The 17,975-nt window shown below is 40.6% G+C and overlaps 1 protein-coding gene across 1 annotated transcript; it reads left to right on the top strand.

Annotated features, from left to right (window-relative positions):
• The first annotated feature begins 12 nt into the window (after positions 1-12).
• Positions 13-9,166, top strand: smarcc1b (SWI/SNF related, matrix associated, actin dependent regulator of chromatin, subfamily c, member 1b). The gene is given in 29 exon segments (XM_044170582.1): positions 13-295; positions 617-736; positions 1,161-1,246; positions 1,329-1,410; positions 1,513-1,605; positions 1,720-1,789; positions 1,888-1,957; positions 2,081-2,156; positions 2,536-2,661; positions 2,880-2,962; positions 3,062-3,168; positions 3,276-3,335; positions 3,497-3,525; positions 3,652-3,767; positions 3,885-3,956; positions 4,051-4,164; positions 4,455-4,516; positions 4,519-4,607; positions 4,711-4,821; positions 5,034-5,093; positions 5,286-5,544; positions 5,656-5,727; positions 5,845-5,891; positions 6,034-6,142; positions 6,240-6,379; positions 7,852-7,986; positions 8,272-8,404; positions 8,609-8,713; positions 8,818-9,166. Coding segments are annotated over 29 exon segments (2,862 nt in total). The 5' UTR covers positions 13-127; the 3' UTR covers positions 8,886-9,166.
• Positions 9,167-17,975: the final 8,809 nt, after the last annotated feature.

The following is a 17,975-nucleotide window of genomic DNA, read 5'->3' as shown; positions in this document are numbered from 1 at the left end:
GCTCTTATGCCGAACTGCGACAATCGCGCTGCGTCTCGCGAGAGAAAGCGAGAACGCAAAAGCTAGCGAGCGCGCTAGCCAGTTTTGTTCTCCCGTTTGAGATTAATCTCGTTTTATTTTGGCTACAATGTCCGGAGGAACAAACCTCGGGATTCCCGGGACAAGCCAAGTCAGCCCCGGCACATCCGCACACCGGAAAAAAGATAGCAGTCCGTCCGCTAGGTTCTGGGAGAGTCCGGATACTTTAGCCCAGCTGGAGGTGGTGCGACAGTGGATCGGGAAGCACTACAAAAAGGTAGTTAGCTGGCTAACAAGCTAGCCGCCCCCCTGCTAGCAATCCAATGGCTCAGACTGTAAACAAACGTCTCATGCTGGATAACGTTACGTTAACATTGGTTAGCAAGATTTGTGTGATTAAGTTAAGGAGTGCTGTATCTATTTAATTAAAAAATGAAATAAAAAAGATGAAGTGTAAATGTAGCCAGATCCTAGAGATTAATCGGACCAAATACAATAGTTAAGTTGGCGAGACTATTGGTAAAATGCAGTTGCAGGTTGCATTAAAGAATGCTAATGAAACATTCTCCTCATGTTCATCTCAAAATGTCTCTGTCAGTATGTGCTGGTGGATGCTCCATCGTGTCAGGCTCTGGCTGCAGTGACCCTGCAGCTTCTCCAGTTCCAAGAGGATGCCTTTGGCAGACAAGCTGCCAGTCCTGCTCTCACCAAACTGCCTGTGAGTCTCTCACTGTCTTTCTTTTATAATTGCCCAATAGTTGGAATTTACAATACCTCATCCTTTGGTTGTTAGCAGTCTCCAAAATCTCCAAAATTTCTGATTTATGTTGATTTGGGTTTTTACAAGGGTTGAGTTCACTATATAATTGTATGGCAAGATATTAAGAAATATACTGGTAATTTGATGGATACATTTCTTTGACAATGATATAAATACAATGCTGCAATCATTCAGTATTGACATATAATAAGAATAACAGGATAAAAACACAATGACTCTCAAGGCTTCTTTGAATTGTGGTCCTCATAAGAAAGGGGAAAGAGTAATGTGACAGAAAATCTGGCAAGACCGGTTAAAAACATTCAAAACGTAACAAAACAAACAAACAAAACAGACTGTTGATTGTACCATTTCTCTGCAGACACAGTGCTTCCTGGACCTGCGACCAGGGGGTGGACTCTGCCACATTCTTGGCACTGCCTACAAGTTCAAGGCTGAGCAAGGCTGGTGAGTTGCAGGCCTCTGATGCCTTTGACCTTTCACGGTAGCATCCTTCATATTATCTCTCTTCCCTTCCCTCCTTTTACAGGCGGCGGTTTGACTTGCAGAATCCGTCAAGAACTGAAAGGAATGTTGAGATGTTTGGTACTATTGAAAGAGCGCTGATCCAGGTGACAGAGACAAACACATAAATACACACACACACACACACACATCAGCCCACCAAGGACACACCACTGATGAACTTGTACTTGTGTTTTGTGTGTCTATAGAACAACTGTATGTCACTGCCTGTGGTATATCTGGACCCTACGCTGGATCAGGAGCTGGCTAGCAGACTTACCGATATTATCACCAAACACCAGGTAAAGTGCCGCAGAAGAGAGTTAAAGATGAGTGGACGGAGGGTTAGACAGACTGATGATCTGATAATGCAGTTAGATTTCAGTGCCACTGGGTCACGGTTTGTCCTTCCACAGGGTACACTCACTGTGGACCGAGCGCTCGCCAGTCACCACATCTACCCCGTACCTGCTTTTACAGAGGAAGGTCAGTTAATGTTTGCATGCATGTGTATTTGTTATCTTTTTCTAAATGTCTGGTACTTATTTAACTCGATACATTTTTTCATACACATTTATTTTCAGATGAATGGATGCGTCCTGTCATGCGGAAAGACAACCATGTCTTGGTACACTGGGGCATGCACCCTGACAGGTAATGCATTATTGCACACACACACACACACACACACACACACACACACACACACATACATACATAGATGCTCATACACAAACAGAATACTTATCTATTATGTTTCTTGTCACTTTTCAACAGTTATGACAGCTGGCTGTCCTCAAGTGATGTTGAAGGAGAGGTTGAAGAGCCACCACATTCAGAAAAGCTGTGGCGGGTTAGTACAGCAGCACGCATACAAAACAACCAATAGTGTCAAATTAACTATTTGGCTTAACTGCCAAGGTAGCTTGTTAGGAGTCTGTTTACTACAGAGCAGTGTTTTTCTTCTGTTTGTCACAGTGAGAGAGAGTATGGTAGTCAGCAGTTTTAAAACAGGAACAGACCAGAGACTCTCTATAAATTATGGAGGCTTTTATATGATATCTCAAAAATTCAACAGGTAACTTGACAGGTAAAGCCTATTGATTTTATCTGCCAAAGTCAATTTTACTGGCATTTGGTAATATGATGTGGTGTGTGTGTCCATTTTGGACACTTGATGAGATACACCAGCATGCCCAACATTAATACTTATGTGGGTGTGTGTGCTCCAGGTCCATGCTGGCTGGGTTCTGAACACCGATGTTTTCAACGAGTGGATGAACGAGGAAGACTACTGTGTGGATGAGAGGAATGTACCGATCATTCTCCGCCAGCGTATTCACCTCCGAGACGACCAGGTTTGTTCGAAGATGTAGGCGGTCTGGAAGGCTTGTGAAGGGAAAGGTGTTAATTATTATTACACAGATCTTATGGTTTCCTGGTGGAAAATGGAGGCAACTGTAAACCATGAAACTTTAATTTATTCAAATGTGAAGAGTCTTGATCTGTGATGTTTCAGTTAATGATGCTTAAACTCTTGCTTTCTTGGTTTTTCCCCCTCTACCCTCTGTTGCAGGACTCCAAATCCACCCCCTCCAAAAAGAGAAGACGCTCCCCCTCTCCTCCTTCATCTGAAGGCAGGAAGAAAGGAAAAAAGGGGTACGAAACAACAGTTTTAACCAAACAGGAGGGTATACTTTTGGTTTGGCATTTCAGTGTGTGTGGTCTCAGCGTTGATTTTTGTGTGTGTGTGCACAGGAGAAGGCGTGGGCAACAGGAGGAAGAGCCAGAAGAGGACTTGACCAAAGACATGGAGGACCCTACCCCTGTTCCCAACATGGAGGAGGTTATACTACCTAAGATTGGTAAAACACACAAAAAAAACAGTGACTAGGATATGATCACATAAAAGTATTCAGTAAAGTAGCATTTCATCTCTAAACCATGTTTAATGTATCTCCCTCTCTTGTAGTCAACCTGAAGAAGGACAGTGAGAATACTCCTGTCAAAGGAGGAACCATGGCTGACCTGGGTAGGTATACAAATGCTATAGCTAATGTTTAAAGAGAAATGTAGCATGTGTAAATGTTCGTTCCTGTTTAAAACATTTCAATTTCTAAAATACGGTTGGACTTTTGTTTGTGTGTGTATGCACCTTGAGTTTTCAGTCTTCCTTCACTTTTCCTTTTTCAGATGAACAGGAGGATGATTTCCCAGGAAGGGTAACTAGGATGTCATTTTCTCAATCAAAGTGTTTTATTTGCAGGAGGGTTGGGTAGTCTGTATCAATTAATATCTTTGTTTCAGTGATGTAAAAGTTATTAAATTTACTCTGTGTGTGTGTCTAGGAAGATGAGGAGGGAAGAGGGGAGATACCTCGCCTGTCAGAAGGAGAGGACAACATCACAGAACAAACCCATCATATCATAATACCAAGCTACACATCTTGGTTCAATTACAACAGGTAAATAAATACACACACTTGTTGTGACATTGACTATTACTCCAAACTTAGCTTTCTTCAGTACATACCCAACTTTATAGCCTACCCCCAAAAAAACTTTCTATCCATGTATTCCAGCATTCACTCGATAGAGAAACGTTCATTGCCTGAATTCTTCAATGGAAAGAACAAGTCCAAATCTCCAGAAATGTGAGTACTGCAGATGTCCAGACTTTACTATTCAAGTCTTATCAGATTATGGAGATGGCGTCACTAAAAACATGATATTTCCTGTACACTGCAGCTATCTGGCGTACCGTAACTTCATGATCGACACATACCGGCTCAACCCCCAAGAATACCTCAGTTCAACATCCTGCAGGCGCAACCTCACTGGAGACGTCTGTGCAGTCATGAGGTATAATTTTGTGTGTGGGTGTTTCCTAGCATGCAAAGTCTGCTGCAACTGCTAAATTAGGTGTAGAATGTGGGTGTTCTGAAATACGAATGCGTTAACGAATTAAATCTGTTAATGTTGGGAAGGAACATGCGGTATATGTGGCGTACTTAATGGGTCTGCAGTTCAAAAGCAGCTTTTATTTTTAATGACAACATGATATGCCGATTTGTGAGTGTATTTTCATATTTCCATCTGTGTTGCTGAAACACAAGTGAATAAGTATAAAGAAAAATATTCTTTGCGTCCAGAGTTCATGCCTTTTTGGAGCAGTGGGGTTTGATTAACTACCAGGTGGATGCAGAGAGCAGACCCTCCCCATGGGACCCCCACCCACCCCTCATTTCAACGTTCTGGCTGACACACCATCTGGGCTGGCCCCCTTACAACACAAACCGCTACAGGTAAAACACACACACACACACACAGAGCACATGACAACAGCTCTACACAGATGTATTTGAAACACGTTTGTATCATCTGAAATGCCTCCTCTCACTCTTGCAGGTGTCAGCCTCACAGCACATGTTGTTTTTCCCAGAAAAGAGCAGAGACAAGCCTTCAGACTGCCAGAACTTTGGTCTGCGCAGCGACATCTACACCAAGAAACACCCTAAGGTCTCACACCGTAACAATACAAACATACTGAAAATTACATCTTCTTTTTAAACCCCCAGTAGTTTTAATCTTGTTTCATACACATCCTAATTTTACATTGATTTGTTGACATTTATTTTACTAGTCTCTCATTTGAACAATTTCTGTAATTAAGTGTTTAAAATGCTGTTATTAGAATTATTCTAAAATTATTCTCATGGCATCTGTCTCAGACTAAAGGAGCGAGTGCAGGAAGGGAATGGACAGAGCAAGAGACGCTCTTGCTGTTAGAGGTAAGATAATCACTTATGTTTTTGGCTTCCTATCATAGATCTTACACATGACTCATGGTCTGCCTAAAAGGGAAATTGTTTATGTTTGATTTATGAGAATCTTGTACATAAGCCCTAAAGTTTTGAAACCTGTTCTCAGCCTTGCCTTTTCCTCTGTCTTTCCTCTTTGTCCTGGTCCCATGTCTCTCTCAGGCCTTGGAGGTCTACAGAGACGACTGGAACAAAGTGTCTGAGCATGTGGGCTCCAGAACGCAGGACGAGTGTATCCTCCACTTCCTTCGCCTGCCAATAGAAGACCCTTACCTAGAAGACTCCTCGGCCTCCCTCGGGCCACTGGCGTACCAGCCCGTGCCTTTCAGCCAATCAGAAAACCCTGTCATGAGCACTGTGGCCTTCCTGGCATCCGTAGTGGACCCACGGGTGGCATCATCCGCAGCTAAGGCCGCTCTGGGTGAGAGGACAGAGGGAAGAGTGGTCATTTGTGTGTAGTCTAGGTTATGGTTCTGAGATAGTATACTGTATGTACAGTATGGGTGTAGTAATTCTACATCTTTGTCTCCAGAGGAGTTTTCCCGAGTGCAGGAGGACTCAGTGGATAAGATCTCTGAAATGTCCAACCAGCCTGACAAAATAGGTAACACTGTAACATACAGTGTGTGATAATGTGCATATATATAATCACACACAAATTAATCTATTTTTCTATGCTGTCTACAATGCGTCTCTTATTCTGTCTTTCTCTGTCCTTCAGAATTGATGGATGCAGAAAAAATTGAGACAAACTCCACCTCCCATCAGGTCAAACAGCAATAAGAGCTTAGAGAGAGTTTTATTGTATCTGCTGTTTATTTTTGGGGCTTACCCTCAGAGTGTGTGTGTGTGTGTGTTTGTGTGCGTGTGGGTGCATGCGTGTGCGTGCGTACATTTGGATCTGTTTCAGGTCCCTGTAAGGGTGGATGGGCTGAAGGTGGAACTCAGTGGGGCCAAAGTGGAGGGAGAACGAGTCAAAAGAGAAAATGCTGAAAATATACTTGCAGAGGAGAGAGACGGTATGTAAATAAGTACTGTATGTGTATTTATATGTATTTACTGCATGTGTGTAAATGTGCATGTCTGTCTATATTAAAGAAATTTTCTCTAATCCAGGAATGGGAGATGACGACGAGAGCGTAGGCCGGCGGGAGGGAGACGGGGATGACGGGAGAGTGATGGAGCAGGATCTGGTTGAGGGCAGCGTTGCCACGGCAGCAGCAGCTGCTCTGGCCTCAGCTGCCACAAAGGCCAAGGTATAGCCTGCCCTTCCACTTTAAAACGGACCAATCACAGGAATGTAAAGTGAAGAAATGGTTGTTGTTTTTAATAGGAGGCTTTTTTCAATTGTGTCACAGGTCTCCTAGCAACCAAGACGGGCACCGTCTTGGAGATCACTTTTAAGACCTGGCTTTGCACATAATATTGCGTCTATGTAGGATATACAGTATATCTGACAGAGTAGAGACTGAGATTATCTGAAAAGAGTAGTTTTAATGCAGGTTACAAATGAAAATAAATGGTCCTGTAAATTGGGTTTGATTCCAAATTTGTGGTTCATGGTAACCCAGTGAGGTGTTGTGTCTTGTTATGTCTTGCCCAGTCTCTACACAAAGGTATATGAGTTGTAGCTATGTAGAATGTATGGCAGCTCAGTTATCCTTAAGATTATGGTTTGGCTAACTTGTACTCATATAATTTTTAGCTCTTTTCCAAATCAGATGTACTACAAGACAGTGACCAGGTACTTGAGTTGGCGGACAAATAATATAAATGACTATTAATCTAATCTAAAAACAGGCAGATCTGCCAGTGTCTTAAGATCAGTTTCTAGTCAAAGAAGAAATAAAGAAGGTTAAAATATAGGAGTTTTAAGTTCAGATATACAATCATAGTTTGTTTGTACAATGGAGTACATTAGATGTGGCCACCAGAGGTTGTGTTACAGCACTGCAAAGCTGTAGTGTGTGACAGGCATGTTCAAATATTATGCAAATGTTATGCAAATATAAATTATGAAAAAAATTGACATAGTATACATTGTCATCTGGATAATTATGGAATTCAACAGAGGAATTGAAATTTACAATACTTCAGTGACTCTTCTTGTTTACTTTTAAAAACATACGAGAAAATACCATGCAGAACTTGCAAGAACATTTAATAAGTAAATGACCATTTTCCAACAAAAAAGGCTACCCCTATAGGAATAGGAAAATTATTAATTTTCAAAAATAAGCTTATTCTCTTTCTTGCTGAGCGTTAGATGAGAAGATGTAACCACTGTTATGTTTATACATGAATGTTATTAAGATGGAATTTCTTTTGAATTTTTGGGCATTTGAAGCTACAGCCAGGGACCCATTAGCTTTAGCTTAGCATGAAGACTGGTAACAGAGGGAAACAGCTAGCGACAAGACTCCTTGAAGTCATTGCGCCCGGCTAAGAAATGGTCCAGCACATAAACCCCCCCTTCCATTCAGTCTCCTAATTTATTTTCTCTATGCCTCCTTGCCACGCTCTGTCACACCCAATTTATTCTACCCTTCTCTCACCTCTTATCTTTTTTTCTTCTTCCTCAGTGTTTTCCTTCTCTTATCTTTACCACCGCTCCCTTTTTCATTTCCTTTCTTCTTAACTGTCACATGCACTTACCACCCAGTTCCTTACTCATTTATGGTGTCTTTTTTCTTCTAACTTCCTCCATCTTTACCTCATGTATTTACAGCACTTGGCGGCAGTAGAAGAGAGGAAGATCAAGTCCCTGGTGGCTCTGCTGGTGGAGACCCAGATGAAGAAGCTGGAGATCAAGCTGAGGCACTTTGAGGAGCTGGAGACCATCATGGACCGTGAGAAGGAGGCTGTGAGTGAACATAATATCTGCTATAGCCCAAACCAAGAACAATGAAACCTCGTCATCATCTCAACCCACACTATGCTTGCTCATTAAAGTCCCTCTCTAGTATTAGCTTAAATTCCTAAAACCTAAAATGTCAAAAAGCACAAATAGCTAGTTTTTGACATTTGTTTATTTCGTTTATATCCAGAAGCAACAGTAACCAGCCGGTATCATTAATAAAAAAACGTGTGTGTGTGTGTGTGTGTGTGTGTGTGTGTGTGTGTGTGTGTGTGTGTGTGTATCATGCAGCTGGAGCAGCAGCGGCAGCAGCTCCTGTCAGAGAGACAGACGTTCCACACGGAGCAGCTGAAACAGGCAGAGATGAAGGTTCGCCAGCAGAGGGAGCAGCAGGGGCAGCCGGGATACTCAGTGCAGCATTCAGGTCTGACTCCGCACGCACACACACACACACACACACAAACTAAAAATCAAACACCCTCTAAGAAATCCTTTTTAGGACACAGCAAAAACACACATTTTCATGCAGTAAAATGCGTCCAGTGTCACTCAGCTCTTCATTTCTGATCTGTTGAATCATTGTTTGTTCCTACGCTTTAACATCTGTAGTTCTCTCATTACATTTTAGCCCTGCCTCCTCCTTCAGGCCAGTCCATGCCCACTCGGATGATGCCTGGTGGAGGAAATGCCCAGGCGATGGCCCCCCGACACCCTGGAGCTCCCAATGGCATGTGTGAGTATTCTTTACTATTGCCGTAGGTTCAAAATGCTGTTATGTGCTATTTTAAGCATGGTCCGATTCTGTGGGTGTGGTGACACTAATTTCCTCTGTCTCAGACCCGTCCTCGCAGCCTGATGGGATAGCACCAGCTCAGCCGGGTCATCAAGCATCTGGTCACAGCTGAACTGACCAGAAAACAAGACACACACCAGTCCTCCTTCAACCAGAACACACACATAAAGATGTAACACTGGCATAAATGTTCAGAAACAACTGTTAAGAAATTGTAACTCTTCAGTAGTCACATGTTTATAGACTGAAAGACACACAAGCACATAGACACAGCTGATGTGTATTTGGTCAACGGCTCAGTCCGTCTTATATCTGTGAAATATTTGTGCTCTAATGTCAGAGTTGAGAAATCTGAAGATTGAACTCAACTCATTAAAGTTGTTTTACATGAAACTAAAACGTATCTAGTTTTTCTAGTTCGGCTGGTTTGTGTGTATGTGTCTGTCTGTGTGTGTGCGTGCTTGCATGTTTATTCTGCTTCCAGTAATGGGTGTATCTTCATGGAACATTTCCAAGTGCCCCGCAGTTACACAACAAAATCAAACTTATATCAAATATTTCAGATTTACATACTGACAGCATAGCAACCTAGCATTATTCGTACACAAAAATGCGTCACAGTAACAGTGAAGTGACAGACTGTACTCACAATTGGATTGGATTTGCCTCTTGTTTGTTTCAGCAGTTGTTGCTTGGCTCCACGAGATGATCTTTGTTTTAACAAATTGTCCTGAGGTGGCTTTTGTCATAAAAAGGTGATACAATAGTTTCCCTCAAAGTATATTATAAGTCTATAAGCAAGGGACATGTCAGATGTTCCTACATTCATTTTAGGCTACAGTCCCATTAAAAACCAATTGATTTTCTTTAGGCGGTAAATAATAAATACAAAATTTCAACTGACCAGTTTTTTTTAAAAATGAGCCTCTATGAGAAGAGTGAGATGTCAACTTGACTGTAATTAAACTGAAAGTTAAAAATCACACTGACATAATTTCCACAAATATACAATAGAATATAATTCCACTCTTAAATTGAGGGAGTTATCACACCTCAGATATGAGTATAACTGTTTACGCTCCAAAAAGGAGTTTTTCTCTCATTTTGGGCAAGACAAACTTACTTTGAATCTGGGGTTGAGGCCGGGCAAATGATAGCTACATATATTGAGCAGAAGCAGTCTGGCTCAGCACTTCCTGCAATACGGTCTCAGGGGAGGGAAGCTTGTGATCAGTCCGAATGATATTAATGATACATTCAAGGGGTTTTAAATGGATCTTTATGCATCAGCATGTATGCATAACTGATTATGTATAACTGATGAAGATATATGTTCTTCTTGATGATTTGAACCTTCCCATGCTAAATGAGGAACAGCAACAGTATCTCTACAGTCCAGTTACAGAGGCAGCGTTATCTAATGTCATAAAGGCATTACCATCTGGTAAATCACCTGGATGGCGTTACAGCAGAGTTCTTTAAATGCTACGTGGCTGAACGTATGCCCCTGATGATGCAGATGCTCACAAAATCTTCTAGAGAAGGAGCCATTATTACCTTTATTCTTAAGAAGGATACAAATCCATGTGACTCTTATTCATCCTGATCAGATGGGATTTATTAGTAAAAGACCTCATCTGATAACAAAAGGTGTCTTCTTGATATAATGTTGTCCCCTGAGGATTTAAATTTGAATCCAATTGCAACAATTTCACTATATGCTGTGCTGAAAAAGCATTTGATCGTGTAGAATAGAGATACCTTTTCCACACTCTTGGATCATTTGGGTTTGGTCAGATGATTATGAAATGGATAGTGGTTCTGTATGATCAATCAGAGGCAGTGGTGCAGAAAAACTATCATTCCTTCCTATTTCACATTAGGCAGTGGCACCAGACAAGGCTTAGGTCTTTCTTTTTGTCAAGCACTGGAGCTCAGCTGTACTCAATCGAATGGCAGAGATGGATCAATAAGGTTGAGTCATTTTTAAACAACTCAAAATGTGCCTGACAACTAAGACCATTAAAGAGTTAAACAGCTCTAACGAAATCAGTGGTTGGGAGGTATGATATCCTGTACTTTCAGTTTGCAAAACTCTAAGAGATGGAGGCTGGGGTGGTGGAACTCATATAGAGCAACTATTAAATCAAGTATCTTCACCTACAATAAGAGGTATTTTACTGTAAAAGTAACTGAATATTGTCAGCCTGAGGTAACTGAAGCTAAAACTGACAGAGGAGTGTCATCTGTGAGCACTAACTCCAGTTTGCATTAAGGCTAAACTGTATCAGCAGGCTACCATAGCGTCAATTATGTGTTTAAAATGTAGCCAACAGTAAAGTATCTGCAAACTATAATTTATCATAAATGTTGTGAATGTCAACACAAAAATGTACTTCAAAACCACAGATTGTCAGGCATCTTTATTTTTATTACAGTTATGTTTCCATAGATGCTTTAATTTACGGTTAACTCAAGAGAAATTAACTTGTCCGTCAGTTCTTGAGTTTTTTTCTCTGCAGTGGGGTCAGCAGGTAGTTCACCCGGTAGTTCACCTGGTAGAGCGTGATCCCCTTGTTGCAAGGCTGTTCCTATCAAATAAAGGCAAAACGCCCACAAAATAATCTTTTAAAAAATATATAGCCTATATATTGTGCAGTTTATTTATTTTGGAGAGACTGTTCACTTACCTGCTGAAGCCACATCATGACAATCACTCCCACCGCCGCCGCCACCGTAAATAGGCATAGTAGGCCTAAGGCAGAAGTGGTTATATGTAGGCCCACAATCGTCAATGCCATTTCCCCGACAATCAAAGTTATATATTTCCTAAAAAGGAGAGAGAATCAGTCAGCATATGTACTCACTGCATAATTTTTCATCATTTAAAGAGTTTCCCTACGGGGATCAATAAAGTATTTCGGATTCTGATTTCTGATAATCATCACTGAATCACTGAATAATTTGCGTGTTGATGACGTCACCACACATCATTTGCATACTTCTTAGTGCAGTGAGGGAGAGATCACCTTAATCTAAGACATATAAAACTTTGAGAAATCTTTGGCCAAATAATCACAAACTCACTAAGGGGACATGGCGTATTTGAAGTAAAAAAGTAAAATCTACAAAGGGAGGGAGAAGATCAAACTAACAATTTAAATATTTGCAAATGAAATCAAATCAAATGAATCAATGATCAAATGAAATATTTACATATTGGGGCTACAACCTGTAGTAACATCTTAATCCAGAGAGAAAGAGTGAGAGAGAAGCACAAATTAGCTATTTACATATTTACAAGGGATAACATCCTAATCCAGAGATCTGGAGAGAAAGAGTGAAGCTGCCCCACACGCAGCACGCTGACTGCCTGCGCACAGCGCAAGAGGATAGGAAGAGAGACACTGTGGCAGAACACCGGCACCATGCATGGGAATGAATTACAATATAATAAATTTTTCGCCAAGTTGGCAACACTGCCCATTAATACTGCTTAAAAAATAACAGTCTATTTATCACTCAACCACCTATAGTTGAAGGTAAAATTACTTACGCATTCAAATCCATCCTCGATATATATGTCTATTAACAGTAGTGTTTCTGGGAACAGCTGTATCGTTCAGATGTAATGTGAAATTTTGTGTTTACTTTCAGTTGTGGCCCTTCGTATAGCCTACTGCTGCCTGAAGGCGTGTTTCAGCACATTGCAGCAATTCAAAAACAAGAAATGCTATGGCTGCCATTTTCCAGTTTTTAACAGTGGTGGTTGAAGTACTTAGATCCTTTAGCCTAATTAAGTAAAAATAGCAATAGCCTACCACAGTGTATAAATAGGCTACTCAATACAAGTACAAGTCAGGCATTTTACTTAGGCCTAAGTAAAAGTACACAAGTATTATGATTATACAGAATGGCCCATTTCAGAATAATATTATGTAGTATATTTTGGGATTATAATTATTGAAGCATAAATGTGTCAGCATCACTTTAATGTTGCAGCTGGTAAGGATGGGGCTAATTTAATTACTTTATAAACTGCTGGGTAGCTTAACCTATAATAATACGTCATTTGTTTGTTGATTGTATTTATTTTGTATTGATAATTGGAATCTGCACAGTAACTAGTAACTGAAGCTGTCAAATACATGTAGTGGAGTAAAAAGTACAATATTTAACTTCAAAATATAGCACCATCTGGAACGCTGCTGCCACTGCCAAGGACAAGGGGAGACTGCAGCCTATCATTCGCTCTGCCGAGAAGGCGATTGGCTGCAATCTACCTTCCCTCCGGGCCCCTGAGGCAAGCAGGAAAGAATGTGGCTTTTAAAAAATGTTACAAAGTCATCAGATTGGTTTGGGGGTATGCATTTACATCTTTAGTAAGCCCTCTGAAATTAGACTACATGACAAAAAATAGGATTACCTGAAAGATGAAAGGAGGAGGACTGTGCTTACATCAATGATACTTGTTGCTCAAACGCAGGCAAAGTGGATGGACACTGTCTCACAAATGTCGAACTTTTCCATCAGACGCAAATTCAAAAAATGCACTGCAGAATTATTTCCTGGGTGTATACGTGTAGGCTATGTATATATGTACATAAATAACTGTACATATTGTTTTTTTATTTTTCATTGTATTTTTATTTATTTTATGTTACCCTATTTTAATATGAATTTAATTATATTATATATTATGTTCTATGTGTGTAGCATGAAGGGACTACAAACTTTAATTTCATTATAAAACCGTGTGTTGTAAAATTATGATAAATTAATTACCTTGTACCTTGTAAATCTCCACAAGCTAAGAATGTTTCTTCTGTCTGAAAAGGTCTGGTTCTAAACACCACCGTGCCCCCTGGAGATTTTTTGGCCCTAATAATCAATACTCAACTGATTGGCAGAGATGGCTTATCAATTTTTAAACAAGACATCACAACTCAAAATGTGCCCTACTTTTAGAGAAGGCCATTAAAGGGTTAAACAGCTCTAACAAAATCAAAGGTTGAGATGTGTAGTAGCCTACCCTGTACTTCCAGTTTGCATAACTCTACCGAGGACAGGATTTACTGTAAACATCTTATGTCACCAGAACAACTTTTGTTTTTGTTATAAACCAATAAGAGGTATTTTACTGTAATAGTAACTGAATATTAGCCTGAGGTAACTGAAGCTAAAAGTGTGACACACACGTGTCATCTGTGAGCACCAACTCCAGTTTGCATTCAGGCTAAACTGTATCAGTACCATAGCTTGATGTGTTCAAAATGTTTAAAATTTGGCAAAACAGTAAGGAATCTACAAACAGTTAGTGAATGTCAATACAAAAGTGTACTTCAAAACCATAGATTGTCATTGTCAGTTTATTAATTTCTTTTGGAGAGACTGCTGAATGACTTACCTGCTGAGAGTTCACTACCACTGCTACTCCTGCCACCACTGTCACAATTAGTAAAGCAGGAGTGGATTACTCAAACCCTTCAATACCATTTCCCCTCAAACCCAAAGTCAAACTTTTCCTAAAAAGGAGAGAGAAACAGTCAGCATCTGTACTTACTCAGTACAGCATGACAATATTTGATTTTATTAATGACATGACATTTGGTACAGACATTGTTCCCCTCATGATAAATTGTAATAACTTTGGTATAGGCTTTTCCTCTGACTTTTCATCTAAAGCCATCATCAGGTCATATGTTTAATTTGTAGCCTACTTTAGTGAACGACCAAATATCTGCAAAACTAATGACATTCACATCAGTACTTTGTGTTTTGTACTAATCAGCAAAAGTTAGCATGCTAAGATGCTGAGCATGGTAAGTTAAACAATATACCTGCTAAACATCAGCATGTTAGCATTGTAATTGAGAGCTTAGCATGTTAGCAAAGAAGCACTGTGTCCATGTGCAGCCGCACAGAGCCGATATCATGGCTGTTGACTCAAACACTGCTAATTCAGTTAAAACGAGACCATGAAATAACAGTAAATTACAACACTAAAATGATGTAACAATTATTAAATCAAAGGTTGTACCTCATGAGAATTGCTTTGTTTGTTCGAATATCCATTGTAAGCACTGTTGGCAGTATTGCCAAAGAACCGTCCCGAAATATGATCTAAGCCGTCCCGAAATTAATGTGGACCATCTTGAATTTCTTTCTACATTAACATTAGTTAAAATTATTCTAAATGACTTTTAAGATCAATAAAACATCATACAAATGATTCGATGATCAGTCTAGGCTTGGGCTGTATCTGCTTTTCCTCAAACAAAATCCTCAATTTGAATGAAGTGATTCATCGGACTAAATGAGTAAGTCTTTTTTTAGAAAATCAACTTTCTTTAAAGAATATAACTGGTCAGTTATGGTGCTGTTAGACTGCTGCTAGTTAATGCAGGTGCATGCCTCAATTTATTGCTAAAGAACACAAAACATATTCCAAGGGAATGGAAAAATAGTCCTCAAAAACATTCTCGCCGTGACCTTTAGGGGGCTCCATTGAATCAGCGTGTAGGCCTAGAGCCAGAACATTTATTATTGAATTAGGGGTTTATTTCGACTAAACCCGAGTTGGTGATTGTTGGAGCAGTGCAAAAACTAACCAAGATGGTTTTGGTGAGTTTCATTTTGTTTCTGTTGAGTTTGAATATGAAGAGTTAACAAGGCAATTAAGAACTTGAATTCAGAAGGCGTAAGGTTGTATTTCTGTTTAAATGTGCTATACAAATGTGCTAAACAAATAAACTTGCCTTGACTTAATAATGTAAATAAGTAAGAATATTTAATTTCGTTTATTTTGCCTATTTGAAGTCACAGCAATGTGACGGTGCAGACAGTGAACAGTACTTTAGTAAAAGATTTGAAAACTTTTTCCACCACTGATCATGTGTGTGTGTCTTCAAGAGTGTGAGAGAGGCGGATAAATGCAAAGATAGGCTATGCACATTACAGTAGGCTATATGTGTGAGTGTGAAAGAGAGAGGTGGCTATTCAAGCTGACCTCGCCATTTAAACAAGTTCTGCAATTTTATGCTGGCTAGGCTGTGGTCCTCAATATTGAGCATGCTCGCTACCCACTGTACGTTGTTTTAATGAGCAAAGACCAGCAAGACAGTAGACTACTTTATACTCTTTCTCTTTGCTAATGGCCCTGTGTAATTGATATAGGTCCTCAGTAGATGCTTTTGCAGTTCAGAGACTTGCCATACAAACATCGGTTTGCTGCGGGCGTCCATCTTTTCTCCAAGCAGATGCACTGGGGCCCAATCCCACTCTGCACACTCATGGACTTTGAGGCCCGTTCCCAATAAACCCACAAGGGTTTAGGGCTGTCCCACTGTCAAATCAAGTCAAGTACATGAGGGCTCTCTCGCAGATTTTTTGAGTCCACATTTTCCGTAAAATGAATGAATGTTGAAGCACCTTTGGCACCAATCACAGCCTCAAGTCTTTGAGTATGATGCTACAAGCTTGGCACACCTATTTTTGGGCAGTTTCTCCCATTCTTCTTTGCAGGACCTCTCAAGCTCCATCAGGTTGGATGGGGAGCATCGGTGCACAGCCATTTTCCGATCTCTCCAGAGATGTTCAATCGGGTTCAAGTCTGGCTGGCTGGGCCACTCAAAGACATTTATAAAGTTGACCCGTTGCCACTCCTTTGTTATCGTGGCTGTGTGCTTAGGGTTGTTGTCCTGTTGGAAGCTGAACCTTCGCCCCAGTATGAGTTCCAGACCGCTCTGGAGCAGGTTTTCATCAAGGATGTCTCTGTACATCCCCACAGCATGATGCTACCACCACCATGCTTCACTGTAGATGGACGGTATTGGCCAGGTGATAAGCGGTTCCTGGTGTCCTCCAGACATGACGCTTGCCATTCAGGCCAAAGAGTTCAATCTTTGTTTCATCAGACCAGAGAATTGTTTCTCATGGTCTGATGGCAAACTCCAGATGGGGTGTCATGTGCCTTTTACTGACGAGTGACTTCCGTCTGGCCACTCTACCATACAGGCCTGATTGGTGGAGTGCTGCAGAGATGGTTGTTCTTCTGGAAGGTTCTCCTCTCTCCACAGAGAAACGCTGGAGCTCTGTCAGAGTGACCATCAGGTTCTTGGTCACCTCCCTGACTAAGGCACTTCTCCCCTTTTTTTACATTTTCCCTCATTCAATAATCACCTCCATCAAATGGTGTCTTTAGGCCAATGTTGACAGAACGTTCTGTTGTTCATGATTCCCTATTTGTAAAAACAATATAAAGTCACCATTCTGTGAACACTGTTGCCTTGCAACAATTTACTGGTAAATCTCCTAGAATTAAAATTCAGAAAGAAACCAAACATAGAATATACTGTATTCCACTTGGTGTTATATTTTATCATCCTCTGCTTATAGTACCTATCATGCAGTCACAATGCGCTTATAATGCTCCAGTGATGCATTATAAAATGGAATGACCACCACTTCACATAACTGTATTTGTGCTCAGTGCTCTGCTTCATGTCCTTGTTCTGTAAAACATGCTTGTGTTCATTATTTACACAGAAAATGACACAGGGTGTGTCAGTTGTCGGATTACCTTCACCAGTGCAGAAGGAAAGGTAAGAGACACTCATAAGCTTTGTCACTACCTAGTGGCAGCACTGCCCCCTTTATCAAAGCGTCTTGAGTTTATTTTCTGTATCTATCTCGCAGACTGACACCCCACTATTATCATCTCACACTGTGAATCGTATGCTGAGTCACAGAATAAACTTCTGGTAAATGTACAGTCTTTAAAAACTCACATACTGACATGTAGAATTGTAAGTTTTTCACCTCTGGTGTCTCTGCTGTCCTAACTCTCAGCACCATGCATCAACATAACATTTGAGTTAAAATGAGGAAAGGAACAAGATTCTATTGTTATTATATAAAATGAAAAGTAGGATAAAATCTTGCCCTGAAACTGAGAGGTGGAAGGAAAAGCAAACATTGAGGGGTCTTGGAGCAGGCAAAATAAGAGAGAGACTCCAGGACTCCAACCAACCAGCGTCAGCTACAGAACCACCCTATCACTGGACAGGACATCACCAGCCTCCAGAGGCTCTTCAATGGGGCTGGCATCCTCCCTGTGCTTCCAGTTTTCTGCTTCCCATGTAATGTCATTACTTTGAAATCAGAGAGCTAAGCATCTGTTTCTAAAACATAACTCCCTGGT

The sequence above is a fragment of the Siniperca chuatsi genome, linkage group LG17 (assembly GCF_020085105.1).
Source record: "Siniperca chuatsi isolate FFG_IHB_CAS linkage group LG17, ASM2008510v1, whole genome shotgun sequence".
NCBI classification, from domain to species: Eukaryota; Metazoa; Chordata; class Actinopteri; order Centrarchiformes; family Sinipercidae; genus Siniperca; species Siniperca chuatsi.
Note: the sequence above shows the minus strand (reverse complement) of the source record. Positions and strands in the feature narration are given on the sequence as shown.